The sequence below is a fragment of the Pygocentrus nattereri genome, chromosome 1 (assembly GCF_015220715.1).
Source record: "Pygocentrus nattereri isolate fPygNat1 chromosome 1, fPygNat1.pri, whole genome shotgun sequence".
Classification (NCBI taxonomy): domain Eukaryota; kingdom Metazoa; phylum Chordata; class Actinopteri; order Characiformes; family Serrasalmidae; genus Pygocentrus; species Pygocentrus nattereri.
In genome coordinates, this window is record NC_051211.1 from 32,086,250 (window position 1) to 32,109,966 (window position 23,717).

General features: G+C 39.8%; 1 protein-coding gene across 1 annotated transcript in view; it reads left to right on the forward strand.

The window, feature by feature from the left end:
• sema3c (sema domain, immunoglobulin domain (Ig), short basic domain, secreted, (semaphorin) 3C) overlaps positions 1-23,717 on the forward strand; it is a 91,203-nt gene that overhangs the window by 60,845 nt on the left and 6,641 nt on the right. The window contains exons 8-17 of the mRNA XM_017707585.2: positions 214-356; positions 2,067-2,181; positions 3,894-3,963; positions 5,421-5,565; positions 7,535-7,757; positions 10,759-10,847; positions 14,619-14,660; positions 15,350-15,507; positions 18,703-18,770; positions 20,468-20,598. Of these exons, the coding sequence (XP_017563074.1) occupies positions 214-356; positions 2,067-2,181; positions 3,894-3,963; positions 5,421-5,565; positions 7,535-7,757; positions 10,759-10,847; positions 14,619-14,660; positions 15,350-15,507; positions 18,703-18,770; positions 20,468-20,598 (1,184 nt within the window). The remainder of the gene's footprint in view (positions 1-213; positions 357-2,066; positions 2,182-3,893; positions 3,964-5,420; positions 5,566-7,534; positions 7,758-10,758; positions 10,848-14,618; positions 14,661-15,349; positions 15,508-18,702; positions 18,771-20,467; positions 20,599-23,717) is intronic.

Consider the following 23,717-nt stretch of genomic DNA (forward strand, 5'->3'; position numbering starts at 1 on the left):
TTCCCTCTTTTATTTTGTTTATATACTATATTGGTATGTTCCTATATTTGTCTAAATGTGAGCTATTGCTAAGATGAATTCCTATGTGATATTTTACTTGACCAATGAAAAGATTTCTGATTTTGAATGCTGCTTGTAGAGCAGCTATAGAGGATCTTCAAAGTTAAGTGTGACTGAATGTGACCCTGAAGTCATTGTTTTTGTTTTTACCAGAGCCTGTGTTTATCGATGCGCACTTGATCCCAGATGGATCAGATCCAAACGACGCCAAACTTTATTTCTTCTTCAGAGAGAGGCTGACAGACAACAGCGGAAACACCAAGAACATACACACCATGGTTGCACGAGTGTGTCCTGTAAGTGTTTATGCATTGAACGTCACTCAAATATACCACACAACAAAAAATGGAAGCCACCAGTGATTTGAAGTTTCACAGATATTTTATAGTTGAGCCAGTTTCTGCAGTTTTCTACAGATCAATATTGTACTGCCCATGCAGTATGGAGTTTGATGTAGATCAAAACATATTGTATTCGTGAATGGTAATATGAAGGAACACATTAGCTTTTCAATGTATGTTTATTAAAGTGCAAGTATAAAAAGCAAATTATGTAAGTAATTTTGGGGACATAGTGCATTCAGTTGCATTTCTGGTGTGCGAAAGTGTCACGATTGGCCCCTCCCAGTCCTGTCCATGTGTTTGTGTTTTTTGAACTTCCACGTGCCCCTTTGTTTTGGTTTTAGTTTTGGTTTAGTCCATCCCCTTGTTTCATGTCTCCTCCCATGATTGTCGCCACCTGGTTTCCACCAGTCCCTCGTTAACCCTGCTGTACTTAAGCCGTGTGTTTGCACTTTGTCTTTGCTGGTCTTTGTAGTTGTATGTATTGTTGTTTGAATCCCTGTCTGTGTTTAGTTGGATTCTGGTTTATGTCATGTCTGCCCCACAATCTATCCGTATTGGCTCTATGACTTTGGACCGTCTTGACCATGACCCTGGATTTGCCCTCAATAAAAGTCGCTTACCTCCGCACATGCATCTGCCACCTCGCTTCCCGTTACAGAAAGTACATTTTGCCTACGTTTTGGACTTTTCATTCCCTCAGATTAACTTTTGTTTCAGTTTGCTACGTGCACAATTTTTGCAATACTGTTTATAAATAAACACAAAAAACTGTGTGATACAAGGTCAGCCAGGTATTATTATCTTTACCTCATAGTTTTACTGTTAATGGTAGGTATGTTAGCTCCCTGGCTAATTGCAGCTGCACACAGCACGCCACTTCTGCCAACCACGGCAGTTATCTTTAATCTGGTGTCTTAAGGACTTACTTGTCTGTAGCTTCAAGTTCATAAACAATGGTCCACTGTTGCGTTGTCACCCTACCTAATCTCAGGAAGAAGCAACTCAGATTCAATTTACTTCTAAAGTGAAGGAGGAGATGTTCGACTCCTTTCATTTGTAGCACTCTAACACATTCCTAAGCTTCAAGTTAACCTTCAGGATCGTACAGCACATACACAGAGAGGGCAATGAAAAATGACCTTTACTGTTGACAGTTATGTATAAAACCAGATATTTTCATTTTCATGTAAAATTGTTACAGATTTACAGAAGAGAAAAAGAGGCATTGTTGCCCCTCTGTGCCACCTAAGAAGACCAGTCTATCCTTTCTCAGTTAAACTCAATGCAGTGGCTGTACTTATATGCATAAAGCAGAAATCTGCTGATTTTTATCACAGCGTCCTAGCTGTCATGCACCCTGTGGATCTGGCAGAGCCCTGTGTCAGAATGAATAGGATGTGGCAAGGTGAATCAGCAAAAAAGCAAGGGCTCTATGAGCCCACCTTGGGTCTATCTGTGCATCTGCAGCAAAAGTGGTTTCACTTTCACTTGTTCATATTTGAAGTCATTATATACATTTAATCCAAACTTTTGAACAGAAACATGTTGCTGTCCATTATGCTGTCTGTAATCTTTCATGTTCACATTTATTTTTAATTTGTGGTGTAAATGTTTGGCCTGTGGTCAGTGTGCTCTGTAGTAAAGTGGTGTTTGTGTATGTAGAATGATACAGGCGGTCAGCGCAGTCTAGTGAATAAATGGACCACATTTCTGAAAGCCAGAATGGTGTGTTCTGTTCTGGAGGAGGACGGCACCGAGACACACTTCGACGAGCTTGGTGAGGATACACACATGCATGCACACTAGTCTACCAATCTAGATATTAAATCCTATATTTTAGATGCTACTTTTTCTCAAACCTTTCTCTACATTTTAGCAGTCAAGCTGTCTGTTACCTTAAAGATCACATTTGTACTACTTCACAATTAGAATCTGGGAAAAACAGTCTAATAAGCTTCAGTTCCTAAGCTGATAGATGCTGGATGTACTAAGAAGCTCCACTGCTGTTCTACTTACTTAAGTTATGTTACTCCATACTTAAGTGGTTTTATGAGCTCTATTAGTTGTTAATAAACAGTCAAACTCTGCTACTATGGTGAAAAGCGTCCCGATTCATGGCCCAGTCTAACTCCACTACCACAGTGAAGAGTCTCCCAGCTCCTGGCTCAGTCAAATTCTGATACTGTGATGACACCATGACCCTCCTGGCTCAGTCAAATTCTGATACTGTGATGACACCATTGACCCATGGCTTGTCAGACTTCACAACCACAGTGAATAGTCTCTCAGTCCATGGCCTAGACATATTCTAGGACCATAGTGAATTGTCTCCCACCTCACAATCTAGTCAAACTCCACTACCATGCTAAAAAGTGTCCTGACTCGCGACTTATCAAATCCCACTACCACATTGAAAGTAGTTATAGTTTGCAGTTATGATGCTGTCATGTTGAACAGTCTCCTAGCTCATGACCCAGTCAGATTCCACAACCATGGTGAAGAGTCTCCCAGCTTGTGACCCATTCAAACTCCACTACCATGATAAAAATAACCCAAATCACGACTATAACAGTGAAGTTTCTTCACTCCACTTCTATGGTGAAAAGCCTCCCAGCTTGCAGCCTAATCAAACTCTGCTACCATGGTGAAAAATGTCCCAAATCACAGCTTGTCAAGCTCCATTACCACAGTGAAGTTTCTTCCAGCTTGCCGCCCAGTCAAACTCGACTACAAGGGTGAAAACTGTCCCAACTCCCTGCTCAAACTCTCTGCTACCAAGGTTAAAAGTCTCCTAGCTCATGACCCAGTCACACTCTGCTACCATGGTAAAGTTTCTCCCGACTCACATCCCAGTGAAACTCCGCTGCCATAGTGAAAAGTTTCCCCACTCACAGTTTTCAAACTTTATTACTATGGTGGAGTCTCCCAGCTTGCAGCCCAGTCAAACTCAACTACTATGGTTTACAGTCTCTAAGCTCTAAGTCAAACACTGCTTCCGAGGAAAAGTCACTCAGCCTCAGTAGATGATGGAAAACTCCCGGGCCAAAAGGAAAAGTTCAAACCAAAGCAAATCACAAACACACAAACAATGCAAAATCAACAAAAACAGTTGTAAAGCTGGAGCCCAAAATAGGCACCGCATTCTCACACAGAATACACACACACTTTTTTGGAAGGGCACTATTAGTGCAGTCATTATTTCACTACAGTAACAATAACTTTGTTGTAGGATCAGTTTAGTATAATCTACACACCTCTGCCTGAGGTTTTCATGCTTTTGTATCATTTTATGTTACATATGTGTATGAGTGTGTGTATGTGCATGTGTGCATATGTGTGTGTGTGTGTGTGTGTGTGTGTGTGTGTGTGTGTGTGTGTGTGTGTGTGTGTGTGTGTGTGTGTATGTGTGTGTGTGTGTGGTAGCTCAGCTGTACAGTACAGTGGGACGTCGAGCTCACACACTGAGTGTATGCTTCTGTCTCATTGCAGAAAGTGTGTTTTTGCTGGAGACAGAGAATCCGAAGGGCCTCTTGCTGTTCGGAGTTTTCACCTCCACCAGGTAATGCCAACAGCAACATCACACTCACCACGCAGAGTGTACGTCCTTGTATGTGAGTGGGTGTGTGCATGAATGAATGAGTATGTTTTCTGGTATATGAGACTGAGTGTGGGTGTTTGCTGGATGTTGGGCAGGTGGAGTTCACACTGTGGTTTTGAGAGGAATGAGTGTGTGTTAGGCCATTCATCACTACTCCAAGTGTGAATACTGCAGAATGTTAGTCATATACACATTTATGTATAATACATATTGGACATATATTAGTATATACTATATATGTATATAGATGTATACATCTATTTATTACATATAGGTACAGATATGTTGTTTTTTGCATGTTGTTTTTTGTATGGTGTTTTTTGCATGTCAGCAGCAATTCTGACATGGGCAATTTTTTAAGGTGACGGTATTCAGGTCACAGTAGCAGAACCCCAGATTTTTCTGCTCTGATCACGCTGCTCTGGGCAGTCAATATCCCCCTGATCCACTTCTCTGAGCTCCACTCCAACCCAAACATACATTGGCTTCATGGCTGGACTCACACACACACACACACACACACACACACCCAATCTATATTTACTCCTCTTCTCCACCCCTGCTCTATCAAACAGTTTCAGTCTGTAACATGTGCAGCCAAACCACACTGCATCCTTCAGAAAAGCTACAAAGAGAGAGAGAGAGAGAGAGAGAGAGAGAGAGAGAGAGAGAGAGAGAGAGACTGTGTTAAAAAGACTAAATCACTCACTTTTTTTCATTTATTTGACTCTCAGGTAGCTGCATTAGTGTAAAAGACTTGATGTACATCAAAAAGGTGGTTTGTTAATGCTGCTAAACAGTGTCATTATTATTATTGTTTTTATTTGCTGTTGTTATCATTTATTATGTTATTTTTAATTGTTATTCATCTGTAGTTTTGTTGCTGCTCTTTCAGACATCCCTGCATTTATATCCATGTTACACATTTCTGCATAATGTAATGCACAATCACTATTTTTTGCTAAATTTAATACACTGGATAGAAAAATCATAAAGTGCGGCCTGTGCAAAAGCTGCGATATGTTTTATACTGTATGTTTTATGTGTTCCAATAAGTAAAACATGCAGAAAAATGTCATATTAAAGTGTGTTCCCTCTAGAGGATATACAAAAAATAGATATACACAAAATGATTGTAAAAAAAACAGCAGCCATTTAATTTAACCAAATTTCTTGCTGTTCCCAAAATGTTTGAATTATAGAATAAGTTTAGATTATAATTTTAAAATTTGCAATACATGTAAAATAAAAATCAATGTTGAAGGGAGTTTCAAAACTAAAAGACATGGTGTTCTCTCCATGACAATGTAACTTGACTTCATCAGCGAAGCCAATGTAATTAGGCTTATGGTGAGGAGATTACTCTTCTAACAACATCTTCTAACGTTGTTATTTCTCTTTATTGTGTTTCCCTCCAGCTCCGTGTTTAAGGGTTCAGCAGTGTGTGTGTACAACATGGCTGACATCCTGACAGTCTTTAATGGGCCATTCGCTCATAGGGAGGGTCCAAATTTCCAGTGGGTGGCGTTTCAGGGGCGCATCCCGTACCCTCGGCCAGGAACAGTGAGTATCCTTCACCTCAGTAGAAACAATTTAAAAACCTACCTTCTACTTCCACTCACTAGCCATTAGAAATACATTCCTTGTCCTTCCACTCACTGGACCCTGCCTTGTTCTTCCACTTACTGGCCAATTTATTAGAAACCCTACCTTGTACTTCCACTTACTGGCCTCTTTATTAGAAACACTCACCCTTCACTTCCATTCACTGGCCACTTTATTAGAAACATCTACCCTGTACTTCCATTCACTGGCCACTTTATTAGAAACCCTACCTTGTACTTCCACTTACTGGCCTCTTTATTAGAAACTCTTACCTTTCACTTCTAGTCGCTGGCCATTTTTTTAGAAACACCTACCTCACTCTTTCACTCACTGGCCAATTTATTAGAAACACCTACCTTGCACTTCCACTCACTGGCCACTTTACTAGAAAAATCACCCCTGCCTTGGATTTCCACTTATGGGCCACTTTATTAGAAACCCTTACCTGTGCACTGTGTCTGTGTCTGAAACATCATAAACGTTGCCTACTCACAGTATTCGGAGGCAGTAAGGCTCCCAGTTACATCAGGATCAAATGTATAAAAACACTACCTGAAGTTCTTCCATTTTGGCGTTTATTGACAGCAGTGTAGATGCATTCTTCACTTACAAATGACCATAATCCTTTGTGTGAGCACTGATATGATTGGGGAAAAAATGCTAAAAACACCAGCACTGGCACAGCGAGATTGATTCATGTACAAATAGAGAACTTTTAATTTTGGTTATAAAAAGTTCATCATGCCTTGTTATAATACTTTTTTTCTGGGTAAAAGTTGCTAATGTCTAACGCTAACAGCTAGCCGTGAGCTGTTATGACATATCGCTGCCTTCGAAACGAGTCTCAAATATGATGTAGTTAAAACATTGCCTTCTAAGGCAATGACTTATGAGAATCACAAGCAGCAAGACATCGAAACAGCTGCCTTCAGTTAGTGATACAACCTATGTGTACAATTACAGATTCTTCTCTGGGTAGGAATGCTAATGTATAATGTTAACAGGACTATAATTTGCTATAATTGTAGCAAATTATAGTCCTTCTGCTGCAGCACAGTTTATAACCCCCTCTTCGCTCCATTCATCATTTTCTGTTTCTGACCACAGGGCCACTGCTGTCCAAATATTATTTGGTCAGTGGATCCTTCTCAGCACAGCAGTGAAACTGACATGGTAGTGTTCATGTAGACGCAGCAGCGTTGCTGGGGCTTTGTCACACTTCAGTGAGTTGACAGTGGTCCACCACCCAAAAATATTCAGCTCTGTGGTCAGAATCTGACCATTGATGAGGGGATAGAAGATGGCTAACACAAACTGTGCATCAACAGATGAGTTACGGTGTCTAACTGTATGCCAGCGATGTGAAGGTACAAGGAGAGTTTTTTAATAAAGTGGATGGGGAGTAGACGTCACTGTCAAAATGTTGTTGGAAGTGCAAGATGTTCTGTGTTTGCACACACTTGCTCAATGAAACTTGCAAGTTAACAAGCTACTAATCTACAGCAGTTGCGCCTTAATCTTGAGGAAATTAATAAATAAATGAAATCCTTTATTCAAAATTAAATTAAGGGCAGGCTATTATCTGAACAAAATGAACTTGGTCAGATTTATGGAATATTCTATGAAGTGAGCCTATTTAATTAGCTATTCACTCTTGGACTCTTTGTCTCTGTTTATTTCTCTCTCTCTTTCTCATATTCAGATTCAGGGTTCATTGCCATGAATCTTAATTAACAGCTGTTTCCAAAGTAATGAAAGGAATGTTTAATACTAGTAGTGATTAAAATACCGATGGAAAAAACCAAACATCAACAAAAATACATTTTTGTGGTCGCATGTACACATAGATGTGGCGTTATGGTTACTCTATACATCTCTCTCTCACACACACACACTCTCTCTCTCTCTCTCTCTCTCTCTCTCTCAGTGTCCTGGTGGTGCGTTCACTCCTCATATCCAGAGTACTAAAGAGCTCCCTGATGATGTTGTGATGTTCATGAGGAATCACCCACTCATGTTTAACCCTGTTTACCCGGTGAGCCGCAGACCCATGCTGGTCAGAACTCATGCTGAGTATAAATACACCTCCATCGCTGTGGACCAGGTGACTGCGGCTGATGGACACTACCAGGTTTTGTTCCTTGGTACAGGTAAGATACACACGCTCAGGGGCAGTAAACACCTCCCAAGCATTTATGTGTTTAACTCTTTCCCCTAAACACACTTACGCATTAGTAACAGACTGTGTATATTATCATTTATTTATTATTATATTATCACTGTGTATTTAGCTAGCCGATGTTACTGTCAGTACAGAAAATTTCTCAAGGGCTGTCAGTTAAAGTTATAAAAAGAGATATCAAAGCTTCTCCATAGCAAATTAAGTGATAAGCCACCTAGGTTACCACACACATACACCTGTTACATTTCAACATATAATTAATATGGAAAATATTATACAGTGTTAGGGTTCACTACTACTTTTGAAGTCCAGTGCTATTTTTAGCACTCAAAAAATGGGACTATGTAAGATTTTGTTGTTAAACTTGAAGGAAGTAGCAGTACTGAGTCAGGAGAAAACAACTAAAATAACAATTAAGGCATCAAGTCAGATTATTTAGGTGTTTAGGTCTCAGATACAAAATCAACATTATACTGATGAAGATATGATTACAATAGCATATCATTCACTTAAAGACTCAAAAGACATGTCCTTCACCAAGTTTTGCATAATCATTGTATTCATCAGCACAGGGAAGAGATCTGACTCAATCAGTTTTATACAATGTTTTTCCACATGCTGTGTGCAATTATACATTTTCACCAGAGAGGTCTCCAATTCCCCAAAACTGACATAGTGAAGCTTTAAGATATAACACTGGAAACCTAATTCGTACGAGGCCATCTAGCTAGTCAAATAGATGCCATGAAATTGTCTAAATCTACACTTTTTGATAAATATGTTATATTTTTTCACAGTATATCAATACGAGAAGTATAGACTTCAAAATAGCTGATTCTGTTTTTAGGTTTTGTAACTGAAATGTAAAGAAGCAAACTTCAGATACCAAACATATCTTAGCTAGCTGATCAACTACATTTGGAATAAAGCGTGTTTTTTCTTTTTTGCTTTTGTTTTTTTGTGGGGGGGGGTTAGTGGAAAAGGAAAAGGAATGAGGAGCATTTTATTATTAATATTCATCTAATAAGAGAGCTTTACCCTCTAATACAGTGCGGTGGAAGTGTTTCATAAGCAGATGGTTAAATGGAGAATATTAAACTGCACCCTGCTGGGTCTGAGAGAGAGAGAGAAAGAGAGAGAGAGAGAGAGACAGGCAGAGAGAAAGAGAGAGTTGGAGGAAGTGTTAATAAAAAGATAGAGAAAGAGGGAGAGAGGGAGAAAGCAAGACAGAAAAAGAAAGAGAGAGACCAAGACAAAAGGGAGAGAGAGAGACATTCTGTTTGGTCTCTTCTCCCATCTTTTTTATCTGCATTGTCACGAAGTGGGCATATGATGTGTTAAGTGTGTGTGTGTGTGTGTGTGTGTGTGAGAGGTGAGGAGTTGAGTGCTGGTTTTTGGGAGAAGAATGGTGCTCCCAGCTGCTTGTGTTCATCAACATCCCTCTCTTACTGAATTCCTGACTGACGGCCAGAAACGGCGTCCACTTCTCTGCCTCAGACGGAGGAATGGAGTCGGGGATTTCCAGAACTCTGTCTGAGCTCTGCTCCATCTCACCTTGTTAAACATAAAGACATCCTAAACCAGACTGTCCTCAGCTTGACCTGCCACAGTGGACACCTACTGATTCCTGTTAATTTACCTACTGCTACTGAAGCAGTCTGGCTGGTTAAGAACTCATTCTTATGCTGACTTTACATCAGAGGTGACTCTATGTTACTTCACCGTGCTTGATTTTTCACTCTGAATGTGGCTCATGTGCTGGTGAAGAGCAGAGCATGTTTTGTCCCCATTTGTTTTCTAGTAATGGATGCTGCTGTTCACCAGCAGATATCTTTATTCTGTTTGCAAATTAAATAAATTCCATGTAGATGCCATTTTAGCATGTTTATTGACTATTACCTCGGGTTGTTGTGGCTACAACTCAAAATATAGCTGACTTTTTTTGAGTATGAACCTAGATTGCACCATATAACAACATTACTGAATTGTGTACTGTTTCTAGATAGAAACCACCAGAATGCTATGACACAAAACAAGCTCCTAAGTTCAGCAGCCAACTGAGCATAGGCCACGTCATCAGGAGATAATGAGTTTACTAGCATGTTGAGCTGTCCAACGATATAATGTTAGCAACTATTAAAAAAGATGTGATGGCTCGCTTCATGTTTTTTGAAGTGGGAAGACCTACCCAGTGGGTGGAATTGGACATGACTAAAGTGGGCAGGAAGTTGGGAAAAATGCCCAAAAAACATACATAGGTCATATTTTTGTGTATTTTTCCGGAGTGATAGGTTACATTGACTAACATAAGAACATTCCACGTGGGCTGTGCCGCTGTACACCAAGTGGCACCATCTGTTGTAAATAGGCTTTTCTAACAACATAACTAGATGCATAAAAAGGCTTTTCCATCATAAACTGTAAAGATTAAATCCAGTACAGCGTTCAGTAAACATCTCAGATTCAGGCTTATTAATGCAGTTATTATCAAAATAACCCAAACCAGACAAGAGCTTGGATGTTAATTTTTGCCTTACAAACACATTTAAATGTACACAATTTTCTGACCATACTACAAAGATAACAATAAAACAAGGACATATTTGCTGTCTGAAGAAAACTGGACAACTTGGGAAACTGCCTTATACAAAAAGGCATCAGGCTAAGCAGACACAAACACTACAACCTCAGACAAAATAACCTTGCACAGAGATGTTTGTGTGACATTTGTGACACACAATACATTTAGAGTAATTTTTAAAAAATTATTTCTTGAAATCTCCTCAGTTTGTGCTGCTTATTGACAGATTCACCAATCAGGAGACTGCACTTCTCAAAGAAAACCTGATCTCTGTTTTTGTGTGTGTCTGTGACCAGTGGAGCCTTTTTATTGTGCTCTTTATTGTGGCTGTCTGGCTGCATTAATTCTTCCCTCTCTGAGTTTGTCTGTCTCTCTGTTCCCCCTCCAGATAAAGGCACGGTGCAGAAGGTGGTGGTGCTGCCCACAAACCGCTCACTAGGAGAAGACCTGATTCTGGAGGAGCTGGAAGTGTTTAAGGTCTGAACTACAGCCAAGGAGTAAAACTTTAAAACCTTAAACGTAAAAGGGGTCTGTGTGTAAAGCCACGCTCCAGTTCTGTACTATCGTGACTATACAACTTACACATTCAGAGATTATCTATTATTCATAATAGTTACTGAATAATTTGTAGTAGAAATAATATGTTTTCAAGCAGCAATACCATGGAAAATCGAATTGTCTTCACTTGTGAGGATTATTTTATATTATAAAATTTCAAAAGGTTCAAAGATCACATTCATATCAAGTCCACATAGTTCATATATGAAAACTGAGCCAGTTTACTGCCTACAGCAGTTTAAACCCGCCCATTCAGTCTACAGCAGTTTAATCCCACCCATTCAGTCTACAGCAGTTCAAACCCACCCATTCAGTCTGCAATGATTTAACCCCACCCATTCAGTCTACAGCAGTTCAAACCCACCCATTCAGTCTACAATGATTTAATCCCACCCATTCAATCTATAGCAGTTTAACCCTGCCCAATCAGTCTACAGCAGTTTAATCTCGCTCATTCAGTCTACAGCGGTTTAACCCCGCCCATTCAGTCTACAGCAGTTTAACCCTGCCCAATCAGTCTACAGCAGTTTAACCCCACCCAATCAGCCTACAGTGGTTTAATCCCCACCCATTCAGTCTACAGCAGTTTAATCTCGCCCATTTAGTCTACAGTGGTTTAACACTGCCCATTCAGTCTACAGCAGTTTAATCCTGCCCATTCAGTCTACAGCGGTTTAACCCTGCCCATTCAGTCTACAGCGGTTTAACCCGCCCAATCAGGCTACAACGGTTTAACTCCACCCATTACGTCTACAGCAATTTAACCCTAACCATTCAGCCTAGGCCATTTCATCTCTGCACATTCAGCATAGAGCAGTTTAGCCCCACCCATTCAACCTACAGGCCTTTTAACCTACAAATGGAAAAACATTAAGCTTTGTTTACAACAAATCATTAAACAAATAGTTAATTAATATGCAAAGTCTTTTCCTTTTGTTTTCTTTACATTATATTTTGTGTGTAACTTTGCAGACTCAGCATTTTCCACTCACCATTGATGGCTTCAAACAGCTGAAAAACATTGCTGAGCTAGTTTGTGTTTAATGTAAGATCAAATGTTCTCTATAAGGTTTAAATCGGGACTCTGTCAGGCCCAAAACTATCAGTAAAAAGCATTATATTATGTGATTGGCCCAGTTTTTTTTTGTTTGCCCTGGAGTGTATGTAGAATTACTCATATTTTGACTACTAAACTGCCCCTTAATTCAGCTCATCCAGTCACACTTGGGGAGTTATCATACATGTTACATTTTCATGTATAGATGGGGGGACATAATGTATCAGGTTTGGGATATTTTTGTTTAGCATAGGGTGTGAGGGAGATCATTTTTAGAATTTTGCGTGGACCCAGAGTTCCAAATGTGGGGGACATGCTGACTATGGAATTACGCACCGCTTCAAAAGTCTATTCAGCAGTTTAGCCCCACCCATTCAGCCTACAGTACAATAGCTCCACCCATTCAACCTCCAGTAGATTAGCTATAGCCTTTCCTGTTGAAGTGTTGTGGAATGTTGCTACTGCAAGCACTCTGTATTGGATCTGTTTTTGGAGTGGATAATGTGGGAAAACAACATTGTGCTGTTCATGGCTGTCAGGAAACAAACGGACCATTGTAGCTTTCCAAGAGATTCTCATATATGAAAAGAGAGGTTGACATTTTTTATTTTTCCAGACTTGGCCTGCATTCATAAAGAACTGCAATGCAGGGCAACCTATTAAAATGATGCAAAAATAAATTATGACTTTTAGATTTGTTTTGGATTTATTTCTTAAAATGTAACTTTGGTTTAAAAAAATTTACACATCTTTAGTATCACTGAAATGTAATATTTGCAAGTGAAGTAAAGTCAAAAAGATTTATATATATATATATATATATATATATATATATATATATGTATATATACATACATGTACAGTGCCCTCCATAATTATTGGCACCCCTGGTTAAGATGTGTTCTTTAGCTTCTAATAAATTGAGGGTTTTTTTAAATAATATAGGACCACGATGGAAAAAAAGAGCAAAATCCAACCTTTATCTCAAGTGCATTTATTCAGTAGGAAAAAAATCCCACATTAAGAAATAATTGTTTAACATCAAATAATGTGTGCCACAATTATTAGCACCCCTGATGTTAATACTTTGTACAACCCCCCTTTGCCAACAAAACAGCACCTAATCTTCTCCTATAATGTTTCACAAGATGGGAGAACACAGAAAGAGGTATCTTCGACCATTCCTCTTTGCACAATCTCTCTAAATCATCCAGCGACCTGGGTCCTCTCCTCTGCACTCTCCTCTTCAGCTCACCCCACAGGTTTTCAATGGGGTTAAGGTCTGGGGACTGAGATGGCCATGGGAGGAGCTTGATTCGTGTGGTCAACCATTTCTGTGTAGATCTTGCCATATGTTTAGGGTCATTATCTTGCTGAAAGACCCAGTGACGACCCATCTTCAGCTTTCGGGCAGAAGCCACCAGATTTTGTTTTAAAATGTCCTGGTATTTCAAAGCATTCATGATGCCATGCACCCTAACAAGGTTCCCTGGGCCTTTGGAAGAAAAGCAGGCCCACAGCATCACTGATCCTCCCCCGTATTTCACAGTGGGCATGAGGTGCTTTTCTGCATACTCAGCTCTTGTGTTACGCCAGACCCACTTACAGCATTTGTTGCCAAAAAGCTCTATCTTTGTTTCATCTGACCAAAGCACACGGTCCCAGTTGAAGTCCCAGTACTGCTTAGCAAACTCCAAACGTTTACGTTTATGATTGTGAGTGAGAAAAGGTTTTTTCCGTGCATGCCTCCCAAACAGCTTGTTGGCGTGTAGATAGCGTCTGATGGTTGTTTTGGAGACTTCGTGACCCCAAGATGCTACCATTTGTTGCAGTTCCGTAACAGTGAGCTTTGGAGAACTTTTTATTTCTCTTATCATCCTCCTCACTGTGCGTGGTGGCAAAATAAACTTGCGTCCTCGTCCAGACTTGTTTACCACTGTTCCAGTTGTTTTAAACTTCTTAATAATTCCTCTGACAGTAGATACGGACAGGTGTAGGTGAGTGGCTATTTTCTTGTAGCCATTGCCTGACCTGTGAAGGTCAACACACATCTGCCTTACTTGAATGCTATGTTCCTTTGTCTTTCCCATGTTGAAGAGAAATGGCCTCTGTGTCACGTCATAATTATACCCCAGGGAAACAGGAAGTTGTGAATTGCTAATTAAATGTTCCTACATACTTTGATTAACTTCGTAAACTACTGTAGAAGTGACAGAAATTCTTTAATTACATTTATTTCCTAAGAATTGTTAGGGGTGCCAATAATTGTGGAACAGGTGATTTTATGAAGAAAAATTATTTCTTAGTCAGGGATTTTATTTTCCCCCTAAAACTCTACTTGAGTTAAAGGTTACATTTTTCTACAATTTTCAGTGTGACAGTATGTTTCCACAATAAAAACTGAATTTATTTTAAGGCTTTTGACACATCTTAACCAGGGGTGCCAATAATTATGGAGGGCACTGTATATATATATATATATATATATATATATATATATAATGAAATATATTCATTAGTTCACATTTGAAATATCTACACATGGTGCCATCCTGCTGCTGAATAAAACTGATTCTGTGGTCATGAGTAATGAGGTCTGATGTTTGACTTTTATTTTCTTTTTCCATTTGCAGAACCAAGCTGCCATAACCAACCTAAGAATTTCCTCTAAGAAGGTATGGAGCTGTAATTAGTGGTTCATTTCTGGTTGAGTGCTGCTGGAATTGTGACCTAGCATTGCTGTTCATGCTGCTACTGTGTGGTATTAAAGCAATAGTTCAGCAAAAAGTGTCATTTATCCTGTTTTCCTCCTTACACCAAATGTAGTTGATCAGCTCAGAAATGTTTGTGTCTGAAGTTTGCTGTTTTCATTTTTGCACCGGAGCTATGAAGCTAATGTAGCTAACGAGTAATGGAATAATCCACCAATTTGCATGTTGCAGACTGCATGTCTGATTCATCACACACTCACCTCAAACTGCATTTAAATGATATGCAATCTTATCAGACTTGCTTATGTGGTTTTCAACACTGTATGACATGCTGTTCTATATAAACAGGGACTAAAGTATGGACAAAATTCAGATTTCAAGTTGGCTGCTACTGCTGTTTTTTGCATTTTGATGTACTGTTGTCCATTTTTATAGATATCAGTGCGATGCATGACATGACAGATCTGCATTTGGGGTAGGGAGGAAATAGTTTTTTGACAGAAACAATCACTTTAAGCATTAGTGGATGCTTTGAGTGGTGTTGATGCTGGCAGGCAGAAGCACTGCTGTGAAGATCATTATCTTGTCTCTGTGGTTTGAGATTGTTAAATAAAGGGCCACGTGTCAACTTGTTGAACTCATTTGTTTCACAGCAACAGCTGTACGTCAGCTCGGAGCATGGTGTATCCCAGGTGTCTTTGCATCGATGCCATGCCTATGGCTCAGCATGTGCGGACTGCTGTTTAGCGCGGGACCCCTACTGTGCTTGGGACGGAATGAGCTGCTCCCGCTTCTATCCCACCGGAAAAAGGTATACACACACACACACACACACACACACACACACACACACACACACACACATACACCCTACACACATACACCCTACACACACAGATCTTTGCATATATATATATATATATATATATATATATATATATATATATATATATATATATATATATATATATATATACATGCGCACATACAGAACAGTGCAGTATGCTGGGTATGTAATATATATGTATGCAGTCTTTTGCAAAGGGTTAGGCACCTCTCATTTCACACATTTTGTTGATATGGAGTGAAAATAAGTGAACACAACCTCTACAGAGGACACACTTCTGCACATTTCAATCCATAATTATTGTTTTGTTGTTATTGTTGTTGAATTTAACATATTGGAAATAAATAAATAAACTTTAAATGTGCCCTGTGCAAAAGTTATGGCCTATTTAATGCTGTATGGCCTCGTTTCCACTGTACAGCCAAAAAGTTCTTAGGGCCACACTGGGCTGTCCTGTGCTGGTGCAGACTTGTCAGACTGGTTGTGGTTTCTTTTTCCATCTGCTGTGCTGGTAAATCAGAACCTGGAAATAGAAATAGAATAAAGAAAACTACACAGAAGAGTATCTAACTGCTAACAGCCTCATACCTACATATACTCCACCCACTAAAAAACACGTTTGACTCGGCCTGTCACTCCAACATCTCTTTGCATGCTCTCAGATTTTTTCCCTCTAAACTGGTATTATTTGAGGATCAGTTACTGCCTGAACTCCAATGGGTTAAAACTGTAGCTAGCTATATAACTGCATTGGCATTAGTGTTGCCCAGATTTTCTATCACTTCAACAACAGACATTCAAATTTTTGATCTAAGATATCAGAGTCTTTCTACTTGAAAAGGGTGTTTTTTAAGCATTGGTTTGCTGGAGCTGAGCCTGTACTGCTGTAGGAGGTACGTTAGCTTAGTCCAGCTGCTGCAGCTTCAAATACAAAACGTTCAATTTTAGCTTTCTCTCACTCAACTTTGCTCTTGCTGAAAATGGTTTTATCATCTATACATGTGATAGTAGAGCACCAGTTAGACTCCAACCTGTACTGGGATGTTTGGATCTCACTAGCTAAGCTAGCTAGGAGCAAGAAGCCAGCTAGTGCTAGCTTAGCTCGGAGGCTACAGCTCCAAACACCACAGGGCAGGTTTAATTCAACTTTCTATACCTCCAACAGCAGCCACTCAAAAAGTAGCTATGAGTATCGAATTACCTACTTATACTTTATTAATTACCTCTAATCGTGCAGAGCTGTAGTGGAGAAAAGTGAGTTTTGTTGTACATCAGATAAACACTTGTAAAGCTGTAAGTAGAGTACATGTCAACGTTTGATGCTCCTCATTGGTTGCTTACAGCAGCAGTCTCTGTAGCACAGTGACAGCAGGAATTACATCTGAAGCTAATGCATCTGATTTAAAAAAGGCAAATGTGCTTTTGGTGAGTCACACTCTCTTTGTTTACATGCAAAGATTCCGATTGAATATATTCCGATTACAGATTCAGACTGAGGTGTTTATACGCTCACTCTATTCAACAATTTGATGGAAAATCTTAGTTTACATGTGCTCTACAAGTCATCCAATGCAAAATGACGAGCATGCATGGAGAACCACAAGTAAATTTTACCATGACAGCGAACATTGTGTGAGGTCCAGTCCGAGTGAGATGAGTTTCCAGTTGGCGCACTTGTGTTATTAATTGCTTTAAAATGATGTCAGATTCAGAAAAATGTCCTTCACATATCCTTATGTGATGAAGGCAGAGAGGAAGACATTGTGTTCTGAGACACATAAGCTGGACGGCCGTCTCACCGCCGTCTTTTAGAGATCAGAGCATAAACTTCGTCTCCTCTACAGACCAGTTTCTGCTCCGATATGATGAATGTTATAAATTGCCAGAACCGGTTTATGAGTTCTCTGTCTGCCACTGTTAGTTTGAATAGGCTGTCATTTATAGACAAAGCCTATGATTTACATTCTCCCACAACGCCCTGTCCATCCTACATGAAACGGTCACTGCAGACAGCTCTGTCTATGGACAATTTCAAATAAATAATAAATTTCAAATTTCCTTTACAATAACATGCTGCACACCTGAGGACTGAGCAGACATGCTGAGAAACTGAGCTACAGCAGCTCAGCTAACCACACTGTGCACTGAAACATACGTTTTACGGTCTCTCTACACTATTTACAAAAATTAACGATCATACCTCACAATTGTATTCAGTCAAAGTTGGCATACACAATTTGGTAGGAAATGCCAAGGTTCTTGCCCCCATTTTGCTAGCCTATGTGTCTCCAGCCATATTGGGGGAGTGGTCGTGATTCTGTTTGTGTGTTTTAAAAAGGTGAACGTTGCTAATATGTGTTCTTGAAGGGAATTTGCCAAAGTCGAATGTTTAAAGTGGCCAGTGACATTGTGTCCCAACCTCCCTGGTGTCAGAAACATTTCTCTGAGTGAGCACATCCTCGATCAGATCCTAGCTTGAGCCGTTTATCAATGAGACAGCACACGCTCAGCTTGTGCCACACAGCGGATATCGAATATTGGTATCACTGAATTTTTATGATTATGAGTAAAAAAGCACGGTATCCGCCCGATGCCCGGTACCAGTATAGTATGTATTGATGCATCCCTAGTAAAATGTTTATGTCTAATCTTTGTGTGTTTGTATCTTGATGGAGGGTGAAAGCTCAGCGGCGTACACCATATTGATTGTGTACAGATTTGCATGTATGTGTGATTTTGACTGGATTATTTATTTTTGAAGTCCTTCAGTGAAAAGTGAGTTTTTCTGTCAGTGTAAGGTTTTAAGTGTAATGTGGAATGAAAAAGGGCCTAATGTGTGTCTGTGGTGTTGGTAGTATGTGTTATGGTTAGTGTGTGTTCCTCTGTTCTGCAGTTCTGTAGCTGTTGTCTCTCTGATGAGAGAGAAATATTAGTGTGAACTTGACTGCAAAGCTTCATCAGATGTTTTTTTCTCTGTAGCCCAGCAGAAGCGAATGTGATATCCCTCAGACACTGAGAAAACCTGCTCTGTGTGTGTGTGTGTGTAGAAAGTTCAATAGCCGAATGTAGATGGCTGTTGTTAAACTGGGAAGACATGCAACATTAAAATGAAACTGAATATGTGAAAATATTTGATTTGAGATGTCGTTATGGTTTCAGGAGAAGCAGAAGACAGGACATTATGTACGGAAATCCGCTCACGCAGTGCCGAGGGTTCAATCTGAAAGGTATGGTTCCACACAGCACAGTTTCATTTTGTTTTCTCTACATATGTGAAAATTACAGTTTGTAAGCTCCATCCAATTTTGTGGAAAAACATGTAGGTGAAAGAAAACAAAACAATTTCATTAATGTAGTGGCTACAGTAAATCGCTTGTCAATACAATAGTTTGCAATAAAAAACTACAGTGGAAACAACAGGAAAGAAAATGCAGTTTGTTTCATGTCACCAGATTTGAATCACATGACTCTTTTATAACAAACCAAGAAAACAGGGCTATTTGCAATACAGATAAAATGATCAGATGAGAGAAAACACACTGTCAAACACAACTTGAATATTTAGTAAAGCCAAACTTATAACAGCCATTTCTGACAGGACATGATGTCAATATGTAACATGCATTTTTACTGAGATTAGTCAGTAAGATTGAAGTGAGCTGCTGGCAACAAAACTCACACACATTTTATCATTGTTAAATGTGCATGGAGTGAGTGGAAATACAGCTAATGACACTGCTGTGTTAGAATAGAGCAGCTTTCGACTTCTCGGCATACCAAGGTTTTCTGACACTTTGCCTGAAAGTCCCTACTATCCATTCCAACTGAATTAATTCAACTGCTGTTGCAACCTGTCACTTCCACTCTCTCTCTCTCTCTCTCTCTCCTCTCTCTCTATCACTCCTTCTCTAAATGAATTTGCGTCCAGGGACTGAAGCATCTGCTGATGTAAACTAATTGGTTCTGGTGTGTCTAAACTGATATGCCATTTGGTTGGCCCTGAAACAGCACCTGACACTGTTCATTACTCACAGAGAAACACTCCCAGCTGAACTGAGCGCCAAGAAAATTCATATTAATGCCAAAACACACTGATATCATGGCCCATTATTTAAGATGCTGATTCTTTCAAGTTGTTCAGACATTGATAGGCCTTGTTTCAATAGATTTAACCCCATTTCGTCCTCCATGGTGTATTCTCCTCAAAGCAAATCTTACATTTTTGTTTAACTATTTACAGTTATTTCTAGTGGAAACATTGTGTGGAAAGTGGAGATTCTAAACTTTCAATCCATAGCATATTTGTGTTTGTAAGTAGTAGGAGTAGGTAATTATTTATGATTTGAATTTAATGAAAAGTTATTGTTGTATGTACAGACATTTTTTGCAGAAACAGATACATCTGTACATTTTTGACATATTTTATCAGTTTTAAAAACCAGTTAAAAAAGATAAGAAGTGCAGACTCAAACCAGTTGACAAAGAATGTAAATCAAATGCAAATATACTTTATTATGTAACTAACTTCATAATGTGTATAAAATTACATTGAAATAATTGATGATAATGTAAGTCAAATGTTTAGTTTAGCACTTTATGGGCCTTTGGATGCTACATACACTAGAGTGTGTTTATGAAAATATGAAATAGAGACCAGATCAGTAATTCAGAAGCTTTAGATGTGTACAGTAACTAGGAATAGTTTAGAAAACAAATATACAGTGTAAAGAATGAACTTTAAACTTTGACTCTGCCATCAGAACAATGTTTCATTCTCACAGTGCATGAGCTGGCAAGTTCCAGTACGACCAGATGTGTGTGTGTGTGTGTGTGTGTGTGTGTGTGTGTGTGTGTGGGGGTGGGTGGGTGTGGGTGTGTGTGTGCGTGTGTGTTGCTGGATTACTGAACTGCTGTACTGTATCAGCCTACAGGAATGCAGTGGAGATGTCCCAATACGGGATCAGGAATAACACCACCTTTCTGGAGTGTCTGCCCAAATCACCCCAGGCTTCCGTCCGATGGCTCATCCAGAGAGACAATGACCGCAGGAAAGAGGTCAGCAATCCTCAAGGCTTTTACACACAACTTTCATCGTACTGCCCTGTTCACAAGTCACTTCATGCAAGTGCACGACGAGTCTTGAGTAGCTGGGGTTCGACTCCGAGCCAAGTATCATTGTTTTTGTTTCATTCCTGAAGTTGATATGGAAGATCAAATTCACAGCTGTTCAAATTCATAAGCTTATCTAACAAATATCAATGCACTTATATATGCACAGTCATTTGTATAGTTACATTAAAGTTTTGAAAAACTTTGTCCAAGTACAGACTTGAGTCTCTGGAGTAGGAGTCCAAGTTGATTCTCGAATCTTTGAGGTTTGAGTCCAAGCAGAGTATCAAGTCGCTCAGGTGTGGGTCTGAGTCAAGTCTGCAGTCTCTGGGAGCGAGGGTCAGTTTTATAACATTTCAAATTTGATGCCACCTTCAGACAGAAGCACTGATGTGCTTAGGCTGCTAAGTAACCTATAATGGATTTAATAGTCCATATCCTGCATTACATCAACCAAACAACCACCGGAAAATGCCATTTCCCCCAGAGTTATCCTTATTTTGAATTGTCTGCTACCAGAAACGACAGGCAAGGTCCTGCACAGGGAGAAAAAAATGCTTCTGATCGGAAACTGGTGTTCATCACCAACCAGACGGTTTAGTTTGTTCTGGCAGTTTGCAGGGCTGTGTCTTACCTCAATGTAACGAGTCAGAAGAGCTCCCTCTAGATCAGCACTCTGAAACCCTCTGTGATGCTCAGGGATTTTTCTGTCATTTTCTGTCACGTCTCGTCACGTCAACCTTCAGAGCTCAGAATCTTCGTGCTGTTTTCAAACCTCTTCTCCATCTCCTGTCATTTCTGTCACAGATGGCTACTTTAGCTGAAATACTCTGTTTTTCCGCTTTACTAAATGTGGCAATCGTCCCAGGAGAGAGATTTAAAAAAAAAAGGAAAAAAAACTGTTAGTGCTCCCTCTGTGCTGTATTAGAAAAGAGGAGCGGGTGCATAAGGCTGTGTGGTTTTTAGGTTTGATTGTTTTTTTTACTGGAATTAAAGCGATAGTTTACACAGTTGATTCAGTTTTCCGTTTCCCAAATGTGGTGTCATCTGTGACAACTGAAAAAAACATGGCCAATGATTGTTTTGGCAGTTTTAACAGGATGTCATACAGCATCAGAAACCACATAAGCAAGTCTGTTTGAGACTGCATTGAAATTTACATTTAATTTTTTACCATTCTCTACAAATGATTTCAAACTTCTGAAATTGTAGACTTCCAGCTTGCTATGTGGTTCATTCACAGTGCAGGTAAAACTGTCCCAAATCTGCTATTCCATAATTGCCTTTGGTTTTTGTGTGAGTGTGAACAGCAAAGAGATTAAAGCACATTAAATCTGACATTTTCAAATCTGATCTTGGCCTCTTTCATATGTTGTACTGCAAAGATAAAGTTCTGAAATGTGATAGTGCTACCTCTGCCTGAACAGTCTAGTCAGAATTTATGCAGCTTTTACATAAATTTAACTCAGTCTTCATTATAATTTCACACTGTAAACGTCTTACACTAACGTCATCTATATGCTTGTTATGGTTACACTTTGTATTTTGTATTTTGCATTTTGAAGGATGAGCGAGACGAGTGCAGACAGCAGAAAAAAAAATAAACATGAACACAATCCGTGTTTTTTTTATGCTGACAAGAGAAATCAAACAAACAGCTGTTCACAGTCAGTTTATTTCAAGTATATTTAGAAAAAAACAGAATAGATGTAAGTCAGAGGAGCTTTAGATACATTTTTATCCAGCAGATACTACTGTGCAAAAGTCAGAGACCACCCTTGATTTATTTCATTTTGAGTTGACCTTTAAGTACCACTTGTTCATTTATATATATATATATCTTCTTCTTCTTTCGGCTGCTTCCTTTAGGGGTCGCCACAGCGGATCATCTGCCTCCATCTTGCCCTATCCATTGCCTCCTCTACTTTCACACCAACCATCTCCATGTCCACCTTAACTACATCCATAAACCTTCTCTGAGGTCTACCTCTTCTCCTTCTACCCGGCAGCTCCATCTCCAACATTCTTTGACCAATATATCCACTATTCCTCCTCAACACATGTCCAAACCGTCTCAACCTGGCCTCTCTGGCTTTATCTCCAAACTGCTCCACCTTCACTGTCTCTCTGATCTGCTCATTTCTAATCTTGTCCAGCCTTGTCACTCCCAATGAAAATCTCAGCATCTTCATCTCCGCCACCTCCAGCTCAGCCTTCTGTCTTTTAGACAGAGCCACAGTCTCCAAACCATACATCATAGCAGGACGCACTACTGTCTTGTAAACCTTCCCTTTCACTCTTGCTGCTATCCTTCTGTCACACATCAGCCCTGACACCCGTCTCCACCCACTCCATCCTGCCTGCACCCTCTTCTTCACCTCTTTTCTACACTGTCCATTGCTCTGGATGGTTGACCCAAGATATTTGAAGTCATCCACCTTTACGACCTCTACTCCTTGCATCTTCACCTTTCCACCTGCCTCCCTCTCATTCACACACATGTATTCCATCTTGTCTCTACTGACCTTCATTCCTCTCCTCTCCAGTGCAAACCTCCACCTCTCCAGATTCTCTTCCACCTGCTCTCTACTCTCACCACAGATTACAATGTCATCTGCAAACATCATTGTCCATCGAGCCTCCTGCCTGACCTCATCTGTCAACCTTTCCATCACCATTGCAAACAAGAAGGGGCTCAAAGCTGATCCCTGATGTAACCCCACCTTCACCTTGAAACCATTTGTCACTCCAACTGCACACCTCACCACTGTCTCACTATCCTCATACATGTCCTGCACCACCCTAACATACTTTTCAGCTACACCTGACTTCCTCATTCAGTACCACAGTTCCTCTCTTGGCACACTATCATATGCCTTCTCTAGATCCACAAAGACACAATGTAGCTCCTTCTGACCTTCTCTGTACTTCTCTACCAACACTCTCAACGCAAAAATTGCATCTATGGTTCTCTTTCTGGACATGAAACCAAACTGCTGCTCACTAATCTGAACCTCTCGCCTTAGCCTTGCTTCAACAACTCTTTCCCATACCTTCATGGTGTG